Source organism: Amblyomma maculatum, chromosome 8, assembly GCF_055883805.1.
Source record: "Amblyomma maculatum isolate TAMU_Amacu chromosome 8, ASM5588380v1, whole genome shotgun sequence".
NCBI lineage: Eukaryota > Metazoa > Arthropoda > Arachnida > Ixodida > Ixodidae > Amblyomma > Amblyomma maculatum.
In genome coordinates this window covers 104100127-104125524 of record NC_139351.1, presented here as the reverse complement: position 1 = coordinate 104125524, position 25398 = coordinate 104100127, and the positions used below count along the sequence as shown (strand labels likewise).

Genomic DNA, 25398 nt, shown 5'->3' with positions numbered 1-25398 from the left:
TGAATTGAGTGAGATTGTGTGAGAAAATGTGAGGTTATTGCCCCTTACAGTTTTTTCAGTAGGATCTCGGCAGTATTTGGTTGGAATGATGCTGGGGAGGTCGGCGAAAGCTTTAGAAACTATATTAAAACAGTCGTTGACTGATGCAAACATGCGAACGCCGACATATTGGAAAATGAGAAGGTAACATTGTGGCGGCACTTAGCTCCGCCTTTGAGGGTGTGACGTGATAGCGTAGGCTACCATATCATATATAAAACCCCACTTTAACCAAACAGTACGAAAATGCCTGCGTGGCCTATGCTTAACGTGAATGCAAGGGTCCTAGCAGGCTGATTCTGATATCATCCTCCCACTTGAATAGAGAGAGAGAGTATTCTTGTGCGCCATGAAAACATACCCGAGGTTTCGTACCGGCCGATTAATTAGCGGATTTTCCTACGCCGGCGATCGAAAAGAATGCACTCAAAAAATAAATAAATAAATAAAAGCCGATAGCAAAGGGGATAATGCGCTCAGAAGTTTTTGAGGAGTGTTTTGACCCTGACTGGTAGCCAGTAAATGAGTAGTACTCACTGCCTCTTTGTTGGCCTGTCCATCGGCATGATTTCGACCTTCCACAGGTGCATCTTCGGGGCAAAAAAATTGAAGAAGCTTGTGCTCTTGTAGGTGATAGAGGCTCTCTTAATGTCGCCGATGTTAACCGGAGTCATGGTGACGAAGGTGTATATGGCCTTCGGGTGAAGGGTGGCAGTGCTGAAGAACAAAGATCAGTGCCTAGCATTAGTAGACAGAATTAATAATGGGGAAGCGTTCTTTTCTTCCCACATTTTGGCAGATTTCTTCGTGCTTTAAAGATCAAACATCATATGTTGGCAACACGCTCCTGTTTGTTTATTTTGTTTACTAGGGTTTGTCTCTTTCTCATAGAGTACATTAAAAAAACCTACAAAAGGTCTCGTTTTAGTGGTTTGTAAGCGGTGTATGCAAGTTTGAAATTTACATCCAAAATGCAAGGACCGTTTCGACAGGGTTTGAATCTTCAAAGCGCGGCGTACCCTTTGTTGAGCTTCATTTCGGAGCTATCCTTTGTTCCTTCCAGCCTGAGGAACAGGTCGCCGCTCGCTGCTGAACCACCAGAGTTCTTGAACATCTCCACGTTGACCAGGTAGTGGAATGCTGCATAGAACAGAACAGTGCATATATTACACTTTTCATTCAGTACTCCTCTGTCTTGCGGATTAGTCTGTAACGTGGACTTGCTTGTGATAACAGAGAGGCCAAGGCCTATGCAGCACTGAACTCTACTGGTATTTCCCAGCTTTTCTAACGGGAAAATGCCTAGTGCGGTATTTTTTGGTGTATAATTCGCGATTTTGTTGTGAAAATTTCGTCAGTGTGTTTTATGTACAGGCGCAACTTATGTACGGAAGAAATCCGGAGCGCATCGACCACGCCTGGTCTGCGACCGAAAAGCTATCTGTGTGCTGCGCGGTGTCAGCGCACGTTAAGAAATCGTGGTGGTTTATATTAATCCGGAGCTCACAACTACGGCATCGCCCATAGCCCATATGTCCATTCAGGACGCTAAACCCAGCAGTTAGCCCCCCCTTCCCCCCCCCCCCCCCCCCCCCCTTTCAGCAGCAATGCAACATTATTCGTTCCTTCCTGTCCCATAAGGCACGAGGAAAGAATGTAGTAGGTGCGGCTTTAGTCCGTCGGTTAGATTTGGTCGCGGATATAAATTTCGATCTGGATTTGGTGGAGCGCTGACGTTTTCTCGGGTTCTCCCAAGAGGAGCCGTATCAGGCCGAAACGAAAGAGTGACTCCCTCCTGAAAGGAAGCATGTTATTTCACCTTTAATATATATTGCTACAGAGGGCAACTTACATAAATAAGCTTTCAAAGCGAAGCTTTCTGCTGCATGTTATTAATACCGAGTTGTAATCAACTTCTTTAAAAGTTGCCAGTTTCCAGTGTCGGCTATTAGCCATCGAGAGTGCAGGGCACTCGCCAAGCTTCTTCAATTCGGGAATAAGTCTTACTCTAGTCTTTCAAGGGCAACTGAAGGGGTTTAAGAGTTGAACTGAATAAAATTAGCTGAATGAGGGTACGCTGATGGTAAGTCATGCGCAGTCGCTTTGCGCTAGCGCTTAAATTGACAACGCAATCGCTGAATGAAGCTATTTCGGCGTTCAGGCTACTCCGCGGCTCACAGCGTTGAGTAGGGTCTCGGATAATGGCGTCCCCTGTAGAGGCGATAAGTTTCCGACGCAAACATTGCACTAAGGAAGAAAACCAACTCCATCGACAGCAAAGGCGGCGACGAGTTGTTTAGTTCCATCGGGAAACTCACCGAATGGTTTGAGCGAAGCAGTTGAAATCTGAAATGTCACAAACGACTACGTCATCTTCCAGGATCTCTGCTGCTTTAATTCTATGAGGAGAAGGCCTAAAATTGACACGACTTTAATAGCCGATTGCGTCATATCTTTAAATGGCAGCGCACGACTACTTGATAGGCATAATCTGCAAGCTTCATATATTTTTAATGCCTGTGTATCGCGAAAGATTAGATAGAACACCTTGTGCCCGAAAACTATTGACCAAAACTGCACATCTACCAATCTTTTACAAGTTGGTATCACGCTTCGAGCGCGCTGAAGGACGCACACGAATGTTCGGATTGGAACTCAGCCCGGAATTTACCTGGGGCTCTGAATTTTAGGGCGGTTGTTCCGTAAAGAAGGAAAGAGGAGAAATAATTGTTGGAATCACCATCACGCGTAAAAAGGTAGGGGGACACTTAAGCTCCGCCTTAAGGATATGACGCAATAGCAGCCCGTGTCCCCCTGGGGTGCTTAAGCACTGAGAAATCGACGTAGACGCGGAGTTTGCACTGAGAAAGCCGCTTTTGAACTAGGCGCCATCTGTTTTGGAAACAACGTATCAGGTCTGCATGAAGTTCCAGACGCGTTTCCCGGCACGTCCCTGACACCTATTTAGACACGGCAATAGCTTTTAACCTATGAAGATTGGATATAGTCGTTCCATGCTGTTTGTGTGCGGAGGTCGGTAATACTTGCGAAGCTTTCCTAGAGAAGTTATATAGCGACCCATGAATACGAAGAACACAGATAGAAACACAGACGCACAAGACGAACGCTTCACTTCGATTATTAATCCAACCATCCGTACAAGCACTTTGAGTTGCTCGTTTTGCCTTGCGGTTATGCATGCGCTAAAGATATGGCCTACGCTCTGGCGACCATCAAGCCGCCTCTGTGCCTTCACAGTTGTTGCCTGGAGAGAAACACAGTAACGAGGAATGAAACGAACGCTTACATGTATAGTGTCTGTTAAAGGGAAGCCAAGAGTACACAAGTGTCTGTTATTAGTTGTAACAGCTAGGGTCGCTGCCTTTAAAGTGCAACAGCGTCCGACCTGGCCGAGCAATTGTCCCGCTTTGCATTAATGTGCAATCGCCTTCGACGCAAAGACGCTTTGTGGACAGCGACTATATTTAAAATAAACGGGGACGACCCTGTACATATATGTCAGTGAAATGTTGAGACTGTAAGTGCAAGTCGATTCGACTGTACCAGGACAGCTAAGCAGAGTGAGGAAACCGTCGTACTCGAAACGCTAGCAGCACATCTAGTAAAAAAAAAAAGGAAGTTGAAGGGGAGGAGCGGGTTATGCTTTGAGTAACACACGTTACGTATGTTACGTTAGTTAGACAAGTGAATCCAAGACAAGTGCGAACACGTGCTGGGAAATTCCTCCCATAACTCAGATTTTTGTTCCGTCGTGGGTGACCCGCTGAGGAACTCGAATGCATTTTCGTGTATAAGTATGCAAAATAATATATGTATGAACAATGAAATAAGCGAGGTAGACATGTAGCAAGATAAGCATTCTCTTGTGTATTCGTTCCACGTCATCTATGCACTCTCTCCAAAAGATCTCCCCTCCGGAGAAATAGCTCATAAACTGGCGTATTGGTAAATCAGTAGGATGATAAAATGATGCTTAGTTACCGTGATCCGCGATCCACTACCGTGATCCGCCATCGCGCGTTCCACTGCGCATGCCCAGACCCCCCTTGACGCCGATAGATGGCGCCACATACTGGATGTCGGCCAGGGTAACTAAGGACACTCGTCCACCGTTAACTATTCCTTTTTTTTCTCTTTCCTTTTTCCTTTGCTTTTTGGCTGGGACGCAGTTTAGTGTCCACCCGTTACAAAGGGTGCAGCCTCAAATCATCATCATCATCATCGGCACACAGACCTGTCGCGTAGAGACCAATCAGCTTAAGCGCCCCGCCCACGCGCGGTAGAGAGTCACGGTGGCGGATCGCGGATCACGGTAAGTTAAATCTTCCTATTGCAACACAACATTCTTTGTCCGGTTCCCGCTCACCGCAGAAGGGCAGGCCGGCGTTCGTCGAGAGGAACATGCGCACTGGGCGGCTGTCGTTCTTGAACCGCTTCCATCCGTCCGCGTGCATTCCCATTCGTGCGCAGAGCGACCCGTCGCGACCGCAGTCGGCGCAGCGGCCCCTCTCAAACATCTCGTACGAGGAACAGGCGAAGGCCAGGGATGAGCAGTGGACGTCTGTGATGGTCTCGATGACGTAGTCGATTGCCCTCTGGTGGTGACATATGCCGATGGCACGGGCCCCTGAGTACAGAGCGAATAGTGTCGTTGTAGGAACCGATGTCACAAGGGAATCGGACGCGTCTGCTTTACGCACAGCGAAATGAGATGGTATAGAGAGAATAGTTCCAGAGACGTTACCAATGGTGCGCAGGGACAGAATTAAGCAACGATTATAAAACGAAAACTGCCCTGAACCTGCCAACTAGCTGCCGTTCCTACAGGTCGAGACGTCCTCCGGTCAGAATCAACCAGCAGCAGCAGCAGCAGCAGCTGGACTAACTCGTCGGTTTGTGAAGTATTTGTGAGAGTTCTTGCTCTGTGATCGTAGCGCGATACGGTCCCAGCGAAGCCATGAAAGGTTAGTACACATAGAAGGCACAGGCACGTTCACAAGGATAGCGCTTGTCTGTGCAGCTGCTTACATGTCCGTCGCCTCGTTTCAAGGTTTTAAAAAATATTCCTGCACTCCTTGTAAGAACTTAATCGATAATCGGGAAATACGGGCGCTGAAGCCCCAGCACTACTCGCGTGTAAAGGTGTTGTAAACAACCTTCGCGGAACTTCCGTCTCCATGCACGTTCATTTACGGGCTAGCCAGTTGTATATTTTAGAAACGACCAGTCCCGAAAGCTTTCACATGCGTCCCAAATGCTTCACAAATTATACAGACGATCGTGATTCCGCTAATAATATACAGCTTTCAAAACTTTGTATGTGGGTCTGCTTAGGGCACTGACCGACAGAAGTGATGCATACTTGAACATGTATAAAGCGTCATGATGTGTTTGGAGGTGATACCTTTCGTTTTGTCACAAACCACTACCCGATGCGTCTGGTTAGTTAGTAAAAGTTGAGGACTCATGAAACCAGAGCAGATGCCCATGGAGGAAATAATTTGTACTTAGAAAGCCAGTAGACGGGGTTAAAGGTGCTGACTTCTTGAAAACCGCATAAGAGTTTTAGGCTCAAAGACTGAGAGAGAAGTCAGATTACTATGAACGTGGCTGAAATACTCACCGCCAACCAAGCCTTCCGTGACAAACTTGAATACCCTTGAGCCCAGGTTGCAACCAGGCATCTTGATGCCTCCGTTCGGGTAGAAATCAACGTGGCCCACGGGGTCGTACATGCCGAGGCCTTCACCTTTCACTGAACAAGAGGATGGTCAAATTGTAGTAGCAGTGTCGTACGCTGTAACAGATACAGGAGCTGCCGCGGAATTCATTTAACACTTAGGCGAGGCCAAGAACACAAGATACAAAGCGTGGCTGAGTGCATGGTTGTTGCTGGGTTTAGGCTTGTGCTTATCCAGCGCTCGATAAGTTTTGGCGTGATTGAATCACGCCAACCAGGCACTGCCTCCTAGGGTAAATACACGCCCGTGTGCGAATCGCACAATACCACCTTTAGTCGTCATATTGCACTTTGTTATTATTTCGCCCTGAAGAGCTTTTATGACGACGCACGCTTAGCAATTGGAACATATTTTGCGCACGTGCGTTTGTCAACTAGCCCACGGAAACGTGTTAGCTGTCCATGCTTTGAAAGACGCGTTCTCAACAGAACGTGTCGTTTCTCCCCTTCTCAATTCTCACATGCTTCATTCCCGAAGTGGTTTCAAGTCGTCAGTCTCGAAGTGGCTTTAAACTACCCGAGGTTTCGTTACGCATTACCTTCACTACTGGTCTCAGCAAGTGCTGTCAAACCCGCTTTTGCAGTCAAACGCAAAGTTATGTTGAAGTTCATGGTTGCGTTCACGACGGGGAGCTCGGGCGCTTAATTATTTTCTATGGGTCAAGCCTGCGCTAGGCGTCCTCTTCGTATGAAGACACGAAGGCGCTCACAGTGGATAATACCATAAGCCTTGCATACAGCTGGTCACATCGTCATCTTTAAAAGACAATGCTTGCTGTGCGCTCAGTGCCACGTTTCCTGCGATCGAATGTCCGGAATTTTGTAATGTGGGAGAGGTTACTCATTAGCACCCGCCAAGCGCATCCGTACGACTACAAAGCAAATGTGTAGAGCCCTATTAAGAAATTTCGTAGTGGAAGACAAATTTATCATGATCCGAGAAAGAGGGTTGTCTTGACCCCCTTGGGGGATTCCTCCAAAGAATTTACAAATACGGTTAAATTGTGGGCACATTCTGAGTAGTTATTTATGAACATATCTTTTTTTTTCGCTTATCGCTGGATTACACCATAAAAATTAACATCCGCAGATCTTCCTTCGGGACGATTGTAGGTTTTTGCTATTCCTTGTCAATTACGCACCACGTTGGTTTTGGCGGTTTTAAATAGACGTCGTGAGCGCAAAGGAAATGGTAAATGTAAGTTGTTGCTACACATATAGAAGATTAGACCATTCCCATTAATGTACTTATAAGAGTATTTCGCAAGAACGTCACAGTTTTCCCATGCCTATTGCTGAAAATTTCTCCTAAAGAATTTCTACGGATGTTTGAACAACTCGGTGCAAACGCAGGACAATCTTTAAAAACAATTGTTTTTTTGTTGCTTTGCATCGAATAGTTAGTAAATTCTCGTCAAGATGCTCGTTATGGCAGCTTACAATATTCCGCAGTTGCTCAGAAAATAAAAGTAATGTCCAAGAGAGCTGCACATGCGTGGCATTCTATTCAAGCCCGTTACATTCGGCAGGCCACCTCTGATCACTCCAGGGGACGAATGGTGATGGGGCTTAATTCTCCGCTTGTTGTACTATACTGTCGGAGCACTTACATATGTCGGTAACAAAGGAAGCCCCGTCGGTGTGCACTGCGTCAACAAAATTGGCGTCCGTCGGGTCAAGGCGGACCTCCTTCGGCATTTTCTGGAAGTATGGTTCGGCAGGGTCCAAGCCTAGAACCAGGAAACACGCGCGTATGTAGTGAAAAGCGCTGAGCAAACGTTTTTCGTGCACAAACTGAAAGAAATATTTGATTTGGTGCACACTGTCACTAGAATCGCGATGTTTGAGTCAAAGCGTTTTTGGAAAAAAAAAAAAAGAAAAAGTCTATTTGTGATCTAAAAAATGTTTCCTTCACCTACCTTCTTTGAATTTCTGGTAAATCTTGTAACATTTCACGCAAAAGTTGCTTTGTAACCTTCATATGTCCCCCCTTGTTCTTTGTCCGCGTGCGCTGAACATTTCTCTAGCATTCTGAAGAGCATTTGAGTTCTTCCCTAGATTCATAAAACCGTTTTGCACTCAACTTCTATGTGCATCCACACAAGTTCAATTACTCCGTATTTTGTCTCCTTATTTTTCATTTCTATTCTTTTTGCAGCCTTTTCTAAGGATGTTTTTTTCTAAGGATGCCCCTACCATATACACAGAGCGTTAAGCGCCTATAAATGCATGTTTTTCATTAAAACTCTCTTTCTCAGAAGATATCGTGATTCTGCTTCATGCCTGAGAAAGTGTGTGTGCCACATTAGCCCGTGTGAGCGTACCCCCTGCGTGACTCAAGAATTCCGTTTAGAAGCCATCCCCATGCATTGTAAAACGCGGAAGTTGCCGCAATGAGATCATTCTTTCATGCTACAACATTCGAAACACGCATCCCTTGCTAGATATGGAGGTTCCAAAAATGATTTGTCATAGATGCCGAACTTTACTTTTTGAGTACTGTTACGGGCAGGACACTCTGCTGTCACCTCCATTCGAATCGATTTCAAGCCAAGTGGTTTTCGATGCCGCATCCGCAGTAATGGATCACGTCATTCGTTGTAATAATTAAAACAATAATAATATATTCGTTGTTTATGGAATGGCACATTGATATGCAATTCGTTTAGAACAGGGCTGCCAAGGATCACTTCCTTTGAACATATTGGGCACATATATAGGTGCAACCTTTATCCCCATAAATATGGCCTCGTGCCGCCTGCTAATAGCTCGCGGAGCTATCGACTCTGGTTGCCGTGTCGCGATACTCGCGAAAGATGTGACACATCCTACTGAAAAAATTGTATGATCAATAACCTCACATAATTCACTCAATTCACATACGAAATTACATACAAGTCACATATAATTGCATAAGGTCCCATAGCTTCTTGCATATTATCATAAATTATGTACGCTATTTTATGATAATTATGTGAACCGTATGAGAGTCTATGCGATTAGATGAGATTTTATGAGGTTATTGCCAGTTAGAACGTTTGGTTTTTCAGTCGCCACATCCTTTGAAAAGCCCTCCTGCCGCACGCAAATAAGAAATTCGTAATTGAAAAGCGTGTTACGAGGTCGCAAGGGCTCTCGGCAAGAGTTATCTGAACTTAAAAGCTAAAAATATTGACTGTTGTTTAACCACTGTTGTACCGAGTAAGACGAGTGCTAGATCGGTGTTAGGTGCTTTTTGCGTGGCTTAGCGTTCGATTTCCTATTATATTCACTGAACATTTTTCAAAGATGTATGACTCGATGTAGTGTGAAGTTCAATTGTTATTCGCAGTTCACTATGAATGGTAATTAATTGCAATGCATAATTAGTACAGCGATCAGTTAGTTATGTGGTGATATATCAGCTTAGTATAGGGCATCCGCATGTGTGACTTGTTGCCATACAAGCTAAGGCCTAGTGAGACCGTGAAAGTCGAGCTGAAGGTGGTTGCGACGGACGGAATCAGTTCGACTTCTGCACTGAATAGAGCTACCACTCTGAAAACTGCGCAAGCTGCACCGGGTTGGCACATCATTTACCGTGAGTGTACCTCAGAGAGAGAGAAATAGAGAACAGACGAAGAGAAAGAGAGATGTGTGTCTTGCCTGTGATTCGTCCAAGATTCGGTATTCGTTCACCCGCGTAGCCGGCCACGTGCGATCCCAGGCTGTGGCCCAGTATGTGGAACGTCTCGGGCTTTGCGCCGAACACCGTCTGTGAGTTGCACCCGCCGCGGTGTAAGTGCTAGATCGAAACGCTCATTCGCTGAGTAAGACGGCAATCATACTGAAAAGTGACTTGCAGAGAGCGTGAAAATGATCCGTGACGACGTCTACGCGAGCTACGTACTCTCTAAACGAAAGGATGTTCGTGCAGCAGCGGCAATGGAGGCACACCGGGGTTGGCTGTATAACTCACACCGTGGAAACGAGCGCCACATTTTCCCCGCCACAAACTGCCACTCATTCCGCGGTGACACATGAAGCGTTGTATTTTTTTTTTTTTTTAAGGAGAGAATGTGACGCTGGCATTTCCGATGATGGCATGACTTTTGTAGGTGTGTCAGCGGGGCTGCAAAAAGCTGTTGTTTCGTTTACGACTAAATGTCACATACCCACAAGGGGGATTGACCCTAACTAGGTAGTTATTACCGTTTTAGTTTAAACAAATAATAGACTTAAAACAGAACAGTAACAGAGATTACTGAAGGTGGAAAATACGTGTCCTGAACATAATCCTGGAGATATATGTAATAAGGAAGATAAAGTACAAAGCTACGCATGTAGACAGTATCAAGCAGAAAAGGTTTATATTTCCGATGCTGTGCCCATGCATAGATAAACCAAGGGATAGAACAATCATAGGTTTAAGGTAGATAGAAATTTAGTTGCGGAATTTGAATTCCTAGTAGTCGTCGTCGTCTTTGAAAATAGAAGAGATGTCAGAAGATAGAAAACAAATATATATATATTGTTTCAAACTCAGTACAATTTGGGCACAATGGGCAGGATGCATCAGACAAAGTCAAAATAGGAGCGATCGAGGCATCCTGGAAACAATTAACTTTTTTTTCAAATTGTCGCTTCTTATCATGTACTTTTAAGAAGGTACTCAATGGTCATGATGATAATGATGATGATAATGGTTTGATAAATTATGTTGCTACTGTTAAGAATATCCCATCTCTTTATGGATTCCAAAAAAGTGTCTAAAAACAAAGAACTTACGTTGTCTGCACACAATTTTAGACGACGTCATTTGCAGCGCCAAAAAGTATAGTGAAGCAAACCATTACAAATGATAGTTGTTTCGCGACCAAGGTTATATAAGGAGATTTCACAGTGATAGTTTGAAGAAATGTCAACGAGGACTGAGCTTTGTGTCATCCCAAACGCCGCCTTTTTGCCCGCAAGTAAAACTTTGCAAGTCGCTTCAGCATCGGCGGTTTTTATGTTGGCCTATATATAGTCACAAATTAGAGCCACTGGACCCTTAAGAAAACAATTGGTCCAATTTTTGGAGAATAGAGATTTATAACAACCCAAACCTTTCCGGAATGACTGTTTAAACAGGCCTGTCGATGGCGGCATTTCAGCAGCATTCCTAAGCTCGCTGTTGACCTTACAGGTCTCGTAAAAAAAAGCTGACGTGAAAGGTTGCGATGGTTGAAGGATTTGACTTGCAGAACTCACCTGAAGCTTCTTGATGAAGACAGCGATTTCTGCTCCAACCAGCCTTGTGTTGGCCGTGGCTTGCGTGTATGGAAGGCCGTTTCCTCCGCGCCAGTCAACGATTATCACATTGTAGTCTCCGACTAGTAGGAAAGCTGTTTTCATGTTCTGACGAAGAAATTCGAGAATAAACGGCAGGAGAAACTTTGAAAGCTATATTTGCGCATTTTCTACTGCCGTATTAACCTCTTCTCACAAGCTGCCAATTTGCGGCCAGGTAATTTTTCTCTAGAATTTTCTTTTTGGCTAAACAATCTCCTTGAGTGCATTCCCAGCAGTTTGCGATAACAGGGGGGTCAAGTACAAATTGATCAAGCCGCCTTGCTGTAACCTAAAGATGTTATACGCTCTATATTGTCGCCGAAAGTGGTGCATGTGTGCTTGTTAACAGACTAACTTAGGTTTTCATTCGCTGTGGCTTGTGCGGACACCCTTCACGTGGGAAATTACAGATTTTGTGACTTCGTGGAGAAACCGGTGCAGCATTTTTGTGTTCTAGCTCGCAAGTCAGTTTGTCCTAATGGATGATACGATATAGTGTTGAGTTATGGCGCAGATATATCGGTTCCAATACTATTAATATAGTTGGAGGAAAGTTAAACCGATATATGGACTATAGCTTCTCACATCATAGCCGAGCCAGTAACAGCGGTGATGTATCGCCTATGCATTGTTGTCTCACATGCTGTGCTTGAAAAATACAACAGCTCTGCAACAGCACTATGCATAAAATTTCTAGAATTCAATGTGAGGACCGGCCGCCATCTATGTTAATCAATGAATCGCGTCTTCTTTTCCGTGTTCACTTTTGTCATTTTTTTTGTACCTCAGTTGACGCGAGTGAAGTAAGTTTTGCATAGCCCTAATATAGTGTACCGGACATTTACCGCTGTAGAATAGGCCCAACCTAAACGATAATCTTATGGGACACGGGGCATCCCTTCTACTTACGTTTATGTGTATATATACCTTGCTTACAGCGCTAAATGACCGGCAAGTATGCATCAACTGGCTTGCAAGGATGCTCTCCTAACTTATGCCCTTAGCTAAGTTAGGTCTTCTAGAACGCGTGCTTTTGCTCAGGAGTTTCATTTCATTTTTATTACCTTAAAGGCCTTTAAAAAGGGGTATCACATAAGGGGTGGCAAGAGTAAAAATACATAATCACAGTAACAGATTGAGTTCGCAGCTCTATCGCTAAGCACTCACCCCTAAAATGTACATGCCGCGCTTCGAATTGTGGCTCGACACAGATGCATGCTCGCGGTTTTCATCCTTTAATTGCCAGTCAGCAGAGATATACCTTCCGCGCCTCTAGTCATGCTGCGCGACTGACTAAGGATGTGGGACAGCAAGACTTTGCTACCAGCGCGGAATTGCGTAATGTATAACGTAGTATTGTTCCATTCTCATTGTAATGTTGTTCCATTCTCATTGTTAACCTTATCCAGCAAGCGAGTTCAAGGGTATTGAGGACATGGCACTTAGATACTGGCTCATCGACTTCCAGCAGTGACAAAGGCCACTGGCCGTTTACGTAGGCCCTCGGCAGAATTGTGCGCGTTGGAAGACTCTCCAAAGAAACGATTATCCCCCTAACCATGCTAGAGAGATGAAATTGTGAAAAGATAGAAAGAAAGGAAAATAGTTAACTAGCTTTGAAGTCCTACTGGCTACCTTACACATGTGAGACCACAGCTGCACATTTAACATTCCGTAATTACAAAGCCATGGGATCAAGTTGTCACTGGCTTAAGCCACTTCGTTGGCGGAGGTGAATGTTAAGGGGCGAATAGAATTGAAGAAAAAGTAGGTAAAAATATTCTTTACATAATGTCATCCCCGCTCTGACTGCCGCTGCACACAAACTTTGCGCACTTGGCACACGGCGTATCGGCTGCCCATAAATCAGCTAACCTTGAGCCACGCTCCGAAGAAGACGGTGTCTAGCCACCCGTGAGTGATGACCTTGGTCGGCCGAGTGGCGTTGAAGTGACTCCTGCCAATCTCTTCCATGCTGGAGTTCCACAAGAGAAAGTCCTCCTGCACAGGATTCTGGCGCGTGAACAACAGGAACTCTGTGTTGACCACGTGTCGCTCCTCGGGGAAGAAGTTGATGGGCCGGTAAAGCCGGTGGTAGAAGGGGCCGTTGATGCTGAAGCAGCCCAGCTCGCCATAACACCTTTTCGTAATTCCGTCTGTGACGAAAACAAAAAGCACGAACAATGAGTAAGCGACTACTGACACCATATGTTGATATGGTGGTACTACTACGTTCCAGATATCTTTAACATCTTTAACGAATTACCGGATTATGTATTTTCTTTGACTACTCGGAAAAAACAACAACCGCGAGTTGCTGTTCAAGCGTTAGAGAACTTATTATATTGTAACGGTAAAATAATAAAGGGGTGTTTATTTACAGAGCTGATGGAAGTGGGACAAGGTGAGGCCTACTAGATCCAAACACCACCGTCTCTTTCTTCTATTCTGGCACCAATACGCCGTCGTCGTCTATAGCGTTAAAATATGTGCGGAAATAATATCAGTGCATTGTCATTGTGTGTTGCGCCAAATGTTTGTTCGTTCTTTTTTATCCCTTCTTTTTGCCGCTGCTGCCGGTTGTTGCCGCACAAGGGTACTTGTGGCTTCGGCTCTTCCGGTTTTTTTTCTGACCTACTGAATATAATAATAATAATCAATCAATCAATCAATCAATCAATCAATCTTTATTTAATGTGCGCAGGAACAACCATGTGGTCTTTGTGCTGCAGCACAAAAAAAAAATGAAAAAGCACAAACATGTTTACACACACAGAGAGAACACAAAAAAAAAAGAAATAAATAATACATGAAATGAAACTGAGACGAAAAGTATCACGGAAATTAAGCAAACAATGAGTATCATCACTTATATACACAGTGAGAGAATTTTTTAGCACACCAGGAAATAAATAAAAAAAAAAAAGAACGGTAGGTAGAAGAGGAAAAAAAAAAACAACAGATGACTGACATTGATTATAGTAATATAGAAATATACATAAAATAAACAACCATTCCAGGCGCAACAAGTGCATGGTACTTAAAACACAGGCTAGAAATACAGAATAATACAATAAAGAAGTAAAATTGAACAAGGGACAGTAAGATTCGAATATAAAGTTTAAAGTTGAAATATAAGCAAGAAACGGATAAAAAGTAGTTCAAGATACAGACAGCATTGAACAGGAGAAAAAGCAAAAAGTGAAGTAAATACAATTTAAGGCTAGAAAGTGGGAGTTATATGTGATAAAGTACTATTTAGAATACAACGCTACGAACATCCAATGTAAATGAACAGAGCGAGTTTTGGAAGATGTCAAGGTGAGGACAAAAAGAGTTAAATAACCACTGCATCCTGTCCAGAGGGGAGTGGGAATGAAGAGGAGAAACCTGAAATGGTCTGAATTCCCTCATGCTCTTTCGCGGAACGCGCAGTAGGATGTACTCTAAGAGCTGAGGGCACATAATGTGGCCATGAAGGAGTTTGTACAGAAATATGATATCAAGTCTGATACGACGGCAGTGAAGGGAAGGAAGATTCAGTTGGGCGCTCCTGGTGGAGCGAGAGGGGGAAGTTGCAAAAGGAAAGCGATAATGAAATATCCGTAAAAATTTTTTTTGTACTCTGTCAACCTTGTCCAAGTTCGATTTGCAAGTGCCATTCCAAACAACCGACGCATACTCCAAGACCGGGAGGCATATGGACAGGTACAGTTTTAGGAACGGAAGTGGAGTATGGAACTCTCTCGAAAGTCTGCAAACGAATCCGAGTGTGCGCATAGCCCGCTGAGCAATGCGTTTAGTGTGAGAGGAGAAGCTGAGGGTGCGGTCAAAAAGTACACCAAGGTCATTAATTTCATCAACCCTATCCAACAGCACAGAATTGACAGAATAATGGTAGAGAAAGCTATGTGTTTTACGAGTAAAGGACACAACCCTAGTCTTGGAAGAATTGAGGGTAAGTCGATTCATCGCACACCAATCAGAAAAAGCAGATATGTCCGATTGCAACAACACGCAATCTTGAAAAGAATGTATTACCTTGAATATTTTTATATCATCAGCATAAAGAAGAAACGAGGAGTTCTTTATCGCCGAGGAAACATCATTAATAAAAACGGAGAAGAGAAGCGGGCCTGGTACTGAACCTTGAGGAACTCCACTCGTTGCAGGGTAAACGAAAGAAGTCTGTCCATTGACACTGACAAAGCAGAAGCGATCAAGGGGATAGTTGCGTAGGAGGGCTACGAGAGAGACTTCAACGCCAGAGAGTAGAAGTTTTTCAAGAAGTAGTGAGTGAGTAACAACGTCGAAAGCTTTGCTCATATCACAGTACACAGTGTCAACCTGACCCCTCTGAAGGACTGCTGCAGAGGCATACGTCATAAACGTGACTAGGTTGGTGGAAGTAGAGCGACCCGACATGAAGCCATGTTGATTCGGTACTATGATATGTTTGAGATGGAAGGAAAGTACGCTGTGCAAAGCTAATTCGAAAAGCTTAGAGGTTGCACATAGAAGAGAAATCGGACGATAATTGGAAACATCAGTTTTGTTTCCAGACTTGAAGACAGGAAACACGCGTGCCATTTTCCACACGCGAGGAAAGGCAGCATTTTTTAAACAGTTATTAAATATGGCAGTCAGTACTGGTACGAAGATATAACTGAAGGCTTTTATTATGGCAGCTGGAATGCCATCAGGTCCAGGAGACAAAGATGGTCTCAGACGCTTAAGACTCTCAGTTATCAACTCCTCGTCAAAGAGAATGGAATTAGATAGTGCACCAGATGGGAGGCAAACGGAATCACAATGTGGATGTTTGTAAACGGAGGAAAAATGTTGTGCAAAACTGTCGGCAACATCCCGAATTTCCGAACCCTGAGAGTCAACTAAGCTGATACTTAAATCTGATTTAATGGAACGCTTGCGAACGTAACGCCAGAACTGACTAGGACGATTTGAGGCATACCTCTCCAAAGACTCAAGATAGGAGTCGTAGTCCCGCTTGTATAAGCGTTTGCAAAGAGAACGCACACGGCGAAACTCATCTGCCCAATTGTGAAACCCAGGGCGTTTCGCTTTACGATGGGCCCGTTCCTTGAGCTTTAACGCCGTTATTAGTTCCCTTGAAAACCAGGAAGGGAACTTCCTACGCGTAGGAGTATGCAAAGGTATGTACCGACGCATACCATCAAGAACTATTTCTGTAAAGCGACTGACTTGTCCATCTGAATCATTAATGTCATTTAAAAGGGACCAGTCGACGGAAGAGAAGAAATTGAAAAGACCGACATAATCACCACGTGCATACGCGAAACGGGGCGAATTCCCCACCCGATCTGAGTTAGTAGAAGGTGAGGCAGAGACAGCAGTAGTAACTAGAAGCGGAGGGTGAAATTTGTCACAGCGAGTCAGCGGTATGTCCGAACTCGAGACTCGAACACTTTCAAAATTCGATAGACAGATGTCAAGAATATTACCGCAACATAATATTACCGAATATTACCGCAACATTACCGCAATAATAATAATAATAATAATAATAATAATAATAATAATAATAATAATAATAATAATAATAATAATAATAATAATAATAATAATAATAATAATAATAATAATAATATAATAATAATAATAATAATAATAATAATAATAATAATAATAATAATAATAATAATAATAATAATAATAATAATAATAATTATTGTTATTATTATTTATTATGTTATTATATTATTATTATTATTATTATTATTATTATTATTATTATTATTATTATTATTATTATTATTATTATTATTATTATTATTATTATTATTATTATTATTATTATTACTCATTGTTTGCTTGCTTTCCGTGATACTTTTCGTCTCAGTTTCATTTCATGTATTATTTATTTCTTTTTTTTTATTTGTGCTGCAGCACAAAGACCACATGGTTGTTCCTGCGCACATTAAATAAAGGTTGATTGATTGATTGATTGATTACGATAGCATGCAAGCATGGGGATGAATTGGGGGGGGGGGGCAGGAGAACAACTTTATTGGAGGTTATTTCCAAGGCCACGTGAAGCACAAACTCCGTTGGGGCCTGTTCAACGCGAATGATGTCGAGTACTTCAGGAAAAAGGTGACCGGTAAGGGTAATAGGAGATGGTAGCCTTACGTATGCTCAGAGTGTATTCTGCATCTGTCCTATCTACACTGCTGATATAATGAGCTGTGTGACGCCACGAGTTACATAGAAAAAGACAGTGGAAGATAGTGTTAATCAACTTTATGGGAGATCTGTCCTTGTTCTAGGCATATGCACGGTGGGGTAACACGGAGGACTTCTTGCTTTTTACTTGTTAGCAATATTTAGCTTATAGTCTGCATGCTTACACCGTTACACTTGCTTGAGGTAAGATGCAAGGGGGAAGGGTGTTGCACTCGTACAGTTCGCTGGTTCTTCAACATAAATATGCAACTGCAGTTCGCGCTTTCTAACCATGGACCGATGGTACTCAAGGAAATATTATGGCCCTGCAGGTAAAAACCGCCTTCAGGTAAAAGGTAGAGAGAGTGATATCTATGCGGATTAAAATAAATCAGGGGTGTTTCGAATAGCCTGCATTCAATGTTTTTACCGTGCTCAAGCTAATAATAAGATTAATTAGATTAAACTCCGAATCGGAAATGAGACGCATCAGATCAGGAAAAAAAAAAAAAAAAACTTGCGCTAGTCAGAACGCTGTTAAAGTGCATATTTTCAGAAGTAATCTCTCTTTGATCACATTCATTATTTCTTTATAAACACTCTGTTATGTTGACGCTGAGATGTCAAACAGTTCAATAAAAGTTTACGGTGTCGAACGGCAACCAAATAATGAAGGAAACTTTAGCTATAGCTAACGGCAGCGGATTAAATTTCGCCAGTTTTATGACCGTAATCACACAAAATCAGTCATCATTTTCATCGTGGTCTGACATACATCCACCGTCTTGCGGTCAGTTCCTCATTGTTCTTCTTATCTTGCCCATAAGGGCTGTCCAAAGCCATCAGGCCACTTTAGATATGATTTTTGAGTAGTACGCGCTTGCAGACAAGAGTGTCAGCAAAGTATTTGGCGATGGCGAATGGCTGCGGCAGGAAGTGATGAACAGGCGATCTCGTGCAGACATGCCTATCCTGACCAGAGCTCAACTCGGCTGATGCAGTTGTTCTTATCTCGGGTCGAGACAAACATTTTTGCCGTGACCATCACTAGCGAGGTTCGAATATTGTTGCTTCTGGGGACTTATCAGTCCATGCGCTCACCTACGCTGTTTCCATTTGTATTCGGTATTTGCACTAGAGCCGAGCACAGGGCTTTTTCGTATTCGGATAATTTCTGAAGCTTTTCGCCAATGTGACGGGGACCATATAGAATCTTCCGCGCTATTAGCGGGCTCCATTTTATAGCTTTTACGTAGGCGTTCTTAATCATGGTCGGATTTTCCGGATGCAGCCAATGTCCAGGTCGCGTACGGGAGCTCTCGTGGTATATTTAGTGGGGCCAAAGCTATACTGTCTTATAAATCATTGTTACGCGGTTAGTCACACTTAAGCCGTAAAACAAGACAATAACGTCTGAATTATTTGGCATGGGTCAAAATGAGCGTATGAAGCTCGCATCCGGAGCTTAACCGTTATCTCAATTCTAAGAATATTATCGGTTCAGGTGCTTTATTTTCTTTTACTGTGGCAGTAAATGTGTTCTAAGATGTGCGCTCACATTAAGGTTGCTAGTCGTCAATCAGTGGGACACTGTGCGCTTGCTTGTGAGAGACCGCTCTACGAATACAGCCAACTTGTATGAAGTTTATCTTCAAAAAATTCATGAACATCAAAGAAAAGTGCGATTTAGACCAGGGGTAGGCTCTGAAGCATCGAAGAATTTCTAACCTGAGAACTAGTGTTTCATTGTATAGCTAAGGACACTTCGCAGACAAATACAAGGAAATGAGAGGTCCGTTATAAGACATTAAAGAGGAAAGCCGGAAGCCACTGACGCCAAGGGAGGCATAGTGAAGTATTGTGGTGTTGATCGATCATTATCACCCGGACTATACCTACTGCAGGGCAAATACCTCTCTCAAATTATTCCAATTAACCGTGTCCTGTGATAGCTGGCTCCAAATAACACTTGCAACTTATTAACCTCATCCGTTCACCTAACTTTCTGATACCCGTACAAGCTTCCATTGCCTTGGAATCCAATATTTGTCACCCTTGGCGACCATCGGTTTTCCCCCGTTCGTATTACACGTCCAACTCATGCCCACTTCTTTTTGATTTCCAATAGAACGTAATTAGCTCAAGCTTGTTTCCTGACCCATGTAAAATAATAATTTAATCAGGCAGATAATTGATTTCGAAGTAGAAGGAAAAACAACCAATGCTGCTGGTGGCTTTTGTATTCGATTCTCACCTGTGTCATTGGATTGTTTACTTCTACTATCTGATCAATTTTTACCATGAATATATTATTGCTTCACACTGATCAATGCCACGCAAATATATATGTTCGCTTGGTTTCAGTGGCTTTTGGCTCCACTCGCAGGTAAAGGGAACTTGGGTTACGCGTGGACCGGCAAAATCATAGAGCTGGTTCGCAGCTATGTGCTCACTCACCTCCATGCCCCAAGGCTGAGATTCCTTGAACTGCGACTTGCAGAAATGTGGCCGATGCGAACACAGTCAAGAGGACAGTTCTCCCTCGTCCGCACATCTCTTTGAACTGTCTGGAACGACGAGCATTAGCCATCAGAGAAGTCTATCAACACAAGCTGTCACTGCACGAGCGACGTTTCGTTGAGCGCCGGTGGTCAATGGTCGCCGCTTTAAGAACGCATTTCCCTTCGATCGCGACGTGCCGCCAGCCACGGAGAAGATTGATTGACAGCGGTCAGGCAGTTCCGTTTTCCGAATTCTACAACTTCGTGAAGCACGCTATACGGCCTTGGTGTGTACCGTTCCCAGGCGGCTGCGAGGAGGCGGTATAACCACGCCGAATCTGATAGCGCAGCAGATAAGCTTGTGGAAGCGAGAATAAAGGGGTCTATGTACTTACGATATTCCAGGGTGATTTTGACGCCTTTGGGACGACCGATTCTCCAGCCACGATTTGATACCGTCACGTTCGACGCTGACTTTTGTTATTCAGGCTCTGCTTATACTACGGGTCACTGAACTCCCCCTATGTTTTCTCCTTTCTTCATGCTTGTAGCTGTAAAAATTTCCATAAGTTCCACTAACCACGTCGTACTTGTCTCTTAGAGCACCCAGCAATCGTCGAAAGATTTGTTTTATAAGGCCGGATTGCAGAGGCTGAGTAGTTTATCGATGTGATGTCAGGAAGCGCGTGGTAATGTCAGGTGATGGGGAGTCGTGGCGATAAGATTAGCGGCTTTGCAGTTCTCTCTCCGCGCATAGGTGTGCCCTCAGGTGTTATCTAAGCATTTATTTACTTAGTCCGCGTATATATCCAGGCACAGCCTTGTTCCTTCTGACCACACCTCCACCGTACATTTGTCTCCTGCATGATTGTTTGACTGGATTCCGTGCTGCCCGCTGCTTTATGTGGCAAGAGTTTGAACATTCTTTCACGAAAACACGGACCTGCCCTGCTTATACGTTCCCTGTAACTCATTTCTCTGAACGAATAATACGAGTTACGGTCATGACACCTGTATTTACCCACCTAAATACTGAGTATGCAGCGGGACCGCTCACTGACGCCTACGGCTACAGGCCGTTCATTGACTGGAGTCCTTAACGTAGAAAACAGAAATGTAAAAATGTTAATAATTCTGGTGATACAATTATTAAACACGTAGTAATAACCAACTTTCACTAGGTTGTTAGACCAAATTTCGCCGTTGCCATAGGAACTAGTGCAGTCACCCTTGTTTTATTTGCTCGCCGGGGTGGCGCAGTGGTTACGGCGCTCGACTACTGTTCCCAAGGACGCGGGATCGAATCCCGGTCTCGGCGGCCGCTTTTCGATAGAGGCGAAAAGCAAGGCGCCCGTGTGATGTCAGTGCACGTTAAAGAACCCCAGGTGGTGGAAATTTCTGGAGTCCTCCACTACGGCGTCTCTCATAGCCTGAGGCTTTGGGACGTTAAACCTCACAGACCAAACCAAACCAAACCTTTTGATTTTTATTATAATCATGCCAGGGATATTTATTATAATCATGTAACGCCGGTGTCCAGTGCTCGTCTCCTCTTCCGTCTTTGTCGACAGTGTGCACTATAACGCTTCCTGAAAACGTAAACCACCTAGCCCGACTGCAAGGTCTCTTAAAAATGACCCTCGTTCAAGTCTGTACTCTTTGTTACTTGCTTAATTATCAATACTATAATTTGTTTCTTTATTGTCGAACACTTTAGCATACTGTTCTGTTCGACTACATTATGTACAAGTCAGCATGGCCTGCATTCCAAGCCCCGCTTAACTGGGCTGTACGAATGTGCCTGCGTGATCTGTAAAAGTAGCTTGTACGATTCTGGCCCGGAGGGTTCGAGTCGGACCCTAAAGGGGCTGCCCGAATTGGCAGCGCTTGTCAATTCGGCCGCGTTTTGTTGCCTCGTGACTTGCATGACACAACTCGTCTTGTCTGGCCATGTCATGTGTCAGCTACAATCTGCCAGAAGCATGCCCGTGATTCAACGCGATCATTAGACTTTATGAAAAACAAAAAAGGGCCCTTAACGCTGAAAGAAGGCGCGACACACAGAGCTGTTAGTGTGTCGCATCATCTTGAGTCTTTTCTTCTTTATTGTCCTTAAAAAAAGCCGTCACGTGACCAGCTGCTGGAGCATATCTCGGCGCCCTCGATTACCTGATCAAGTCGAACGTCAGGTGAAGACGGTGCAACATACAAGCAGCGAATACCTGAACATCATCATAACATCACAGGAACCCACGCAGTCTTACGCACGCGGTGTACCCAACACGGAACAAGCACATGTTCTTCGCAAAGTATTCTCACGGTCATCATCCTAGTAATGCGCTGCAACTTCGGGCGACGTTACATATATCATTGCCCCAAATTCCCGGAAATCAGGGCATACGCATAGCGTACAATGTACTCATGTAACACGGCCGCTATCTCTCTTTGTTTCTCTTATCCACCCCCACCCTTCGCTCCTTCCCGGAGTGCTTGGGCTCACTTGGGCTTGCCAGATGACTGACGAGTCTCTGTAGAACAAGCACTTTTTGTTAGAGGACCTTAGTGGTGTCTCTTTATATCAATATAGTTTTTTTTTTTTCATTCGAAGACTCACCATGTGGCATAGAATGAGGCTGCTTTTTAACCTAAAGTAAGTCGTGCAGTCTATTTTCTTCAGGAAACTGGAGCAAGCTGTGGCTCTTAATATCGTCCATTAGCCACAAGTGCAGGTCCTTCTCCTTGTAGCCGTGAATCCAACTTCTTGTACTCGTCTTATTCGTGATGGCTCCATTCCTGGGCATGTCCATAAAAGGTGGCGAAGATCCACCTCGGCGGCTGGTCTTGGACACTAAGGGAGTGTGCTCTGCATTGCATCTTGAGAGCCCCATCGCAACCTCACTGACGGAGTAAGGACCGTCCCAGCCCTAATCCTTGTAAGGGGCACCTCCTCCATTCTCGTTAGGTTGTGAGGGAGGGGGTAAGTGTACGGGGGAATAAGGGTACGTGCACTTTTCCTTACAACAGATGCCAAGATTGGGAAAGCTTAATCGGGAATTAATAAAGTTGTTCTCCCCTTTTCCTGTTGGTTCCGTGCACACGAAAAGCCCCATCGGGGAGATCAGACGACAAAAAAAAAAAGGATATTTTTTTTTACCTGGGACGCAAGTACTCCCGTTGTAACGCGGAAGCTTTTACTTACACTTGTTATTAACAAGGGCAGTAAATTATTATAGGGGTTTAATCTTGGTAGTGGAGAAATATGGGAGAGGCCTTCGCCCTGCAGTGGGTATAATCAGGCTGATGATGATGATGACACCCAAGATCGTGCAATAGTGTGCGATGATATATATTATCAGATTCTGCTCATCGAAATCTTTTCAATATAACAAGAATGTTGTAGCGCAAAGTTGAGTACTTATTCACACTAAGCTAATTAACGTTATTAATTATCTGTAATTTGCACAGCGCAATCGTACTTGATATAAGCTATCACACTGTATGGCTTTATGCTGAAGCGTAAAGTTCATTCGTGTTAGCAATTACTAATTAGCATAGTTAAAAAGGTACGATCAGCCCAGTGCCTATAAGCTATTAATGATATATGACGACGAATACCGCAATGTTCAACTTTTATTCACAGTTAACTAATTAACTGTATTAGTTTGCGACGCATAATTAGTGAAGCGGTCAGATAGTTGTGTAGTCATGCAGCAGTTCACTATAGCACACTATACTAAGCTAGACTTGTCGATAGCCAGGTTAAATGGCAGTTTGACCTCGGCTCAGCTTCAAGGTCACCCGATGATACCAAAGCGGACCCCGGGTTTGTATGTGTATTAGTAAGGCAATCGCTCTAAATACATTGCTCCAAATAAACGGAAGCTCGGGGCAAAGCCTTCACTCATCTCCTTTGAAGACGATCGATAACTTTTGAACTGACACATTGTTCTTTGCTAAATAATTCGATTTGGCGAAAAAATACTGCTGACTAGGCCAGGTGGCTGTCAAAAGTCGCCAGTTCGTTTCATTAAACCAGGGTACGTCGTATTTTTTTAAAGGTTGATTATATTCAGCTAGAACACCCGGCATATGTCGTCACAGACGCAGTATAAAGGTGAGCTGAGTGTCAGCGCGTTGTTCTGTCGGTTCTTTTCTCGTCTCATGTGTTGCGCTGCGTTTTCCAGGACCAACTTGCCATTGTTCCTGCATTAACAAAAACAGCAGAAAAACAATGTTCTAAAACACATGGGCAAATGTTCTTTCTTCGCACTGTTTTCAAGCCGCTGAAAAGCATCAAAATATTTGCATACCTTGTGAGAATAAATAAGCAGTTTTGCATGATGGTCGCAGTACACCTTGCTTTTTAAGAGCCACTCTGGAAACTGTTAGGGTGATCGATAACTCAACAACTTAGTTATCATTCCCGGATGCGCCGTATCAAAACTGCATTTCACTTGCAACAGCAGTTCAACAACAGATTATAACACGCTAAATACGTAACTCTAATGTTGTAATGTGTAACCTTATTGTACATTTCCGCTATCATTGCGGCGTTGTAATCGAAGTCTGAAGGTCATAGGTGATATTACGTTCTACCACGTAAAAAAAAAAAAGTAATTGCACTTTGCTACTCGCTTGACAAATGCTCATTTCATTTGTGCCTGTATATCCCACACATGCTTTTAGCTATACATTCTTAGGACCGTGAATTATGCGAAAGACCGCCGATAAAACACATAAACTCGAGGTTTATCCAAACCGGATGAATGTGTCTGTATGGTTCAGCGTCGACGTGTTTGCCTCGTGATCTAAAGGTCCCAGGTGCGATCCGCATCTAAACCTCTGGTGCCAAAAAAGATATCCGTGTAAGTAGCTCCTGCCAACCCAGCCATTTCATATGATATCGTGACGTCACACTATCGGTGACCAACAAGTGCCAGACCACGTCACCTCTGACTACCATAGCACACCTGAGGCATGGTTGTGCGTTTCCGCCGACAACGTCGACAGCTCTAACGCCGGATAGTCTTTAGATGGGGCTGGGGCAGGTAGGTCACCGCCGCTTGCGGCGGGGGCTAGCCTGCCATCGAATTTTTATCTGTTGTAGGCCGTCGTTGCACCCGTCACCGCTTCGGTGGTGGACAGCGGCTGTTGTTGCGGCGCGCGTCTTTCTTTCCCCTCTTCCTTTTCTTTCTTCTCTATTTTCTCTTCTGTCTGCATGAGGCAGCGGAGGTTCCGTGTGCTGTGCGATGTCAGCGCACGTTAAAGATCCCCAGGTGGTCGAAATTACTCCGTAGCCCTCCACTACGGCTCCTCTTTCTCTCATTCCACTTTCACTCCCACCTTCCTCCCTTCCCTTACGGCGCGGTTGCGGTGTCCACAGAAAACAAGTGAGACAGTTACCGTGCTTTTCCCTTCCTATAAATAAATCAGTTATAAATAAATAAATCAGGCAGCGGAGGTGGCTCAGCTACAGAGCCAGTAGCAGGCCCGTGCATTTTCTTTTCCTTCTTCCTACAGCCACAACAACAACATTAACAACAACAACGGATAGTCTTTAGGACGAGCCCTAGCCCTATC

At 44.0% G+C, this 25398-nt stretch overlaps 2 protein-coding genes across 3 annotated transcripts in view; one reads left to right on the top strand and one right to left on the bottom strand.

The window, feature by feature from the left end:
• LOC146182073 (pancreatic lipase-related protein 2-like) overlaps positions 1 to 20339 on the bottom strand; it is a 29932-nt gene extending 9593 nt beyond the window's left edge. Inside the window, exons 1-10 of the mRNA XM_084575597.1 lie at positions 20214 to 20339; positions 19775 to 20126; positions 12989 to 13269; positions 11033 to 11179; positions 9446 to 9554; positions 7411 to 7530; positions 5684 to 5815; positions 4427 to 4687; positions 1059 to 1179; positions 577 to 756 (exon numbers count right to left, since the gene is read on the bottom strand). Of these exons, the coding sequence (XP_084431723.1) occupies positions 577 to 756; positions 1059 to 1179; positions 4427 to 4687; positions 5684 to 5815; positions 7411 to 7530; positions 9446 to 9554; positions 11033 to 11179; positions 12989 to 13269; positions 19775 to 19907 (1484 nt within the window). The 5' untranslated portion in view covers positions 19908 to 20126; positions 20214 to 20339. The remainder of the gene's footprint in view (positions 1 to 576; positions 757 to 1058; positions 1180 to 4426; positions 4688 to 5683; positions 5816 to 7410; positions 7531 to 9445; positions 9555 to 11032; positions 11180 to 12988; positions 13270 to 19774; positions 20127 to 20213) is intronic.
• Positions 1 to 25398, top strand: part of LOC146182072 (proton-coupled folate transporter-like) — a 100234-nt gene that overhangs the window by 43151 nt on the left and 31685 nt on the right. The gene's annotated exons all lie outside the window — the stretch shown is intronic.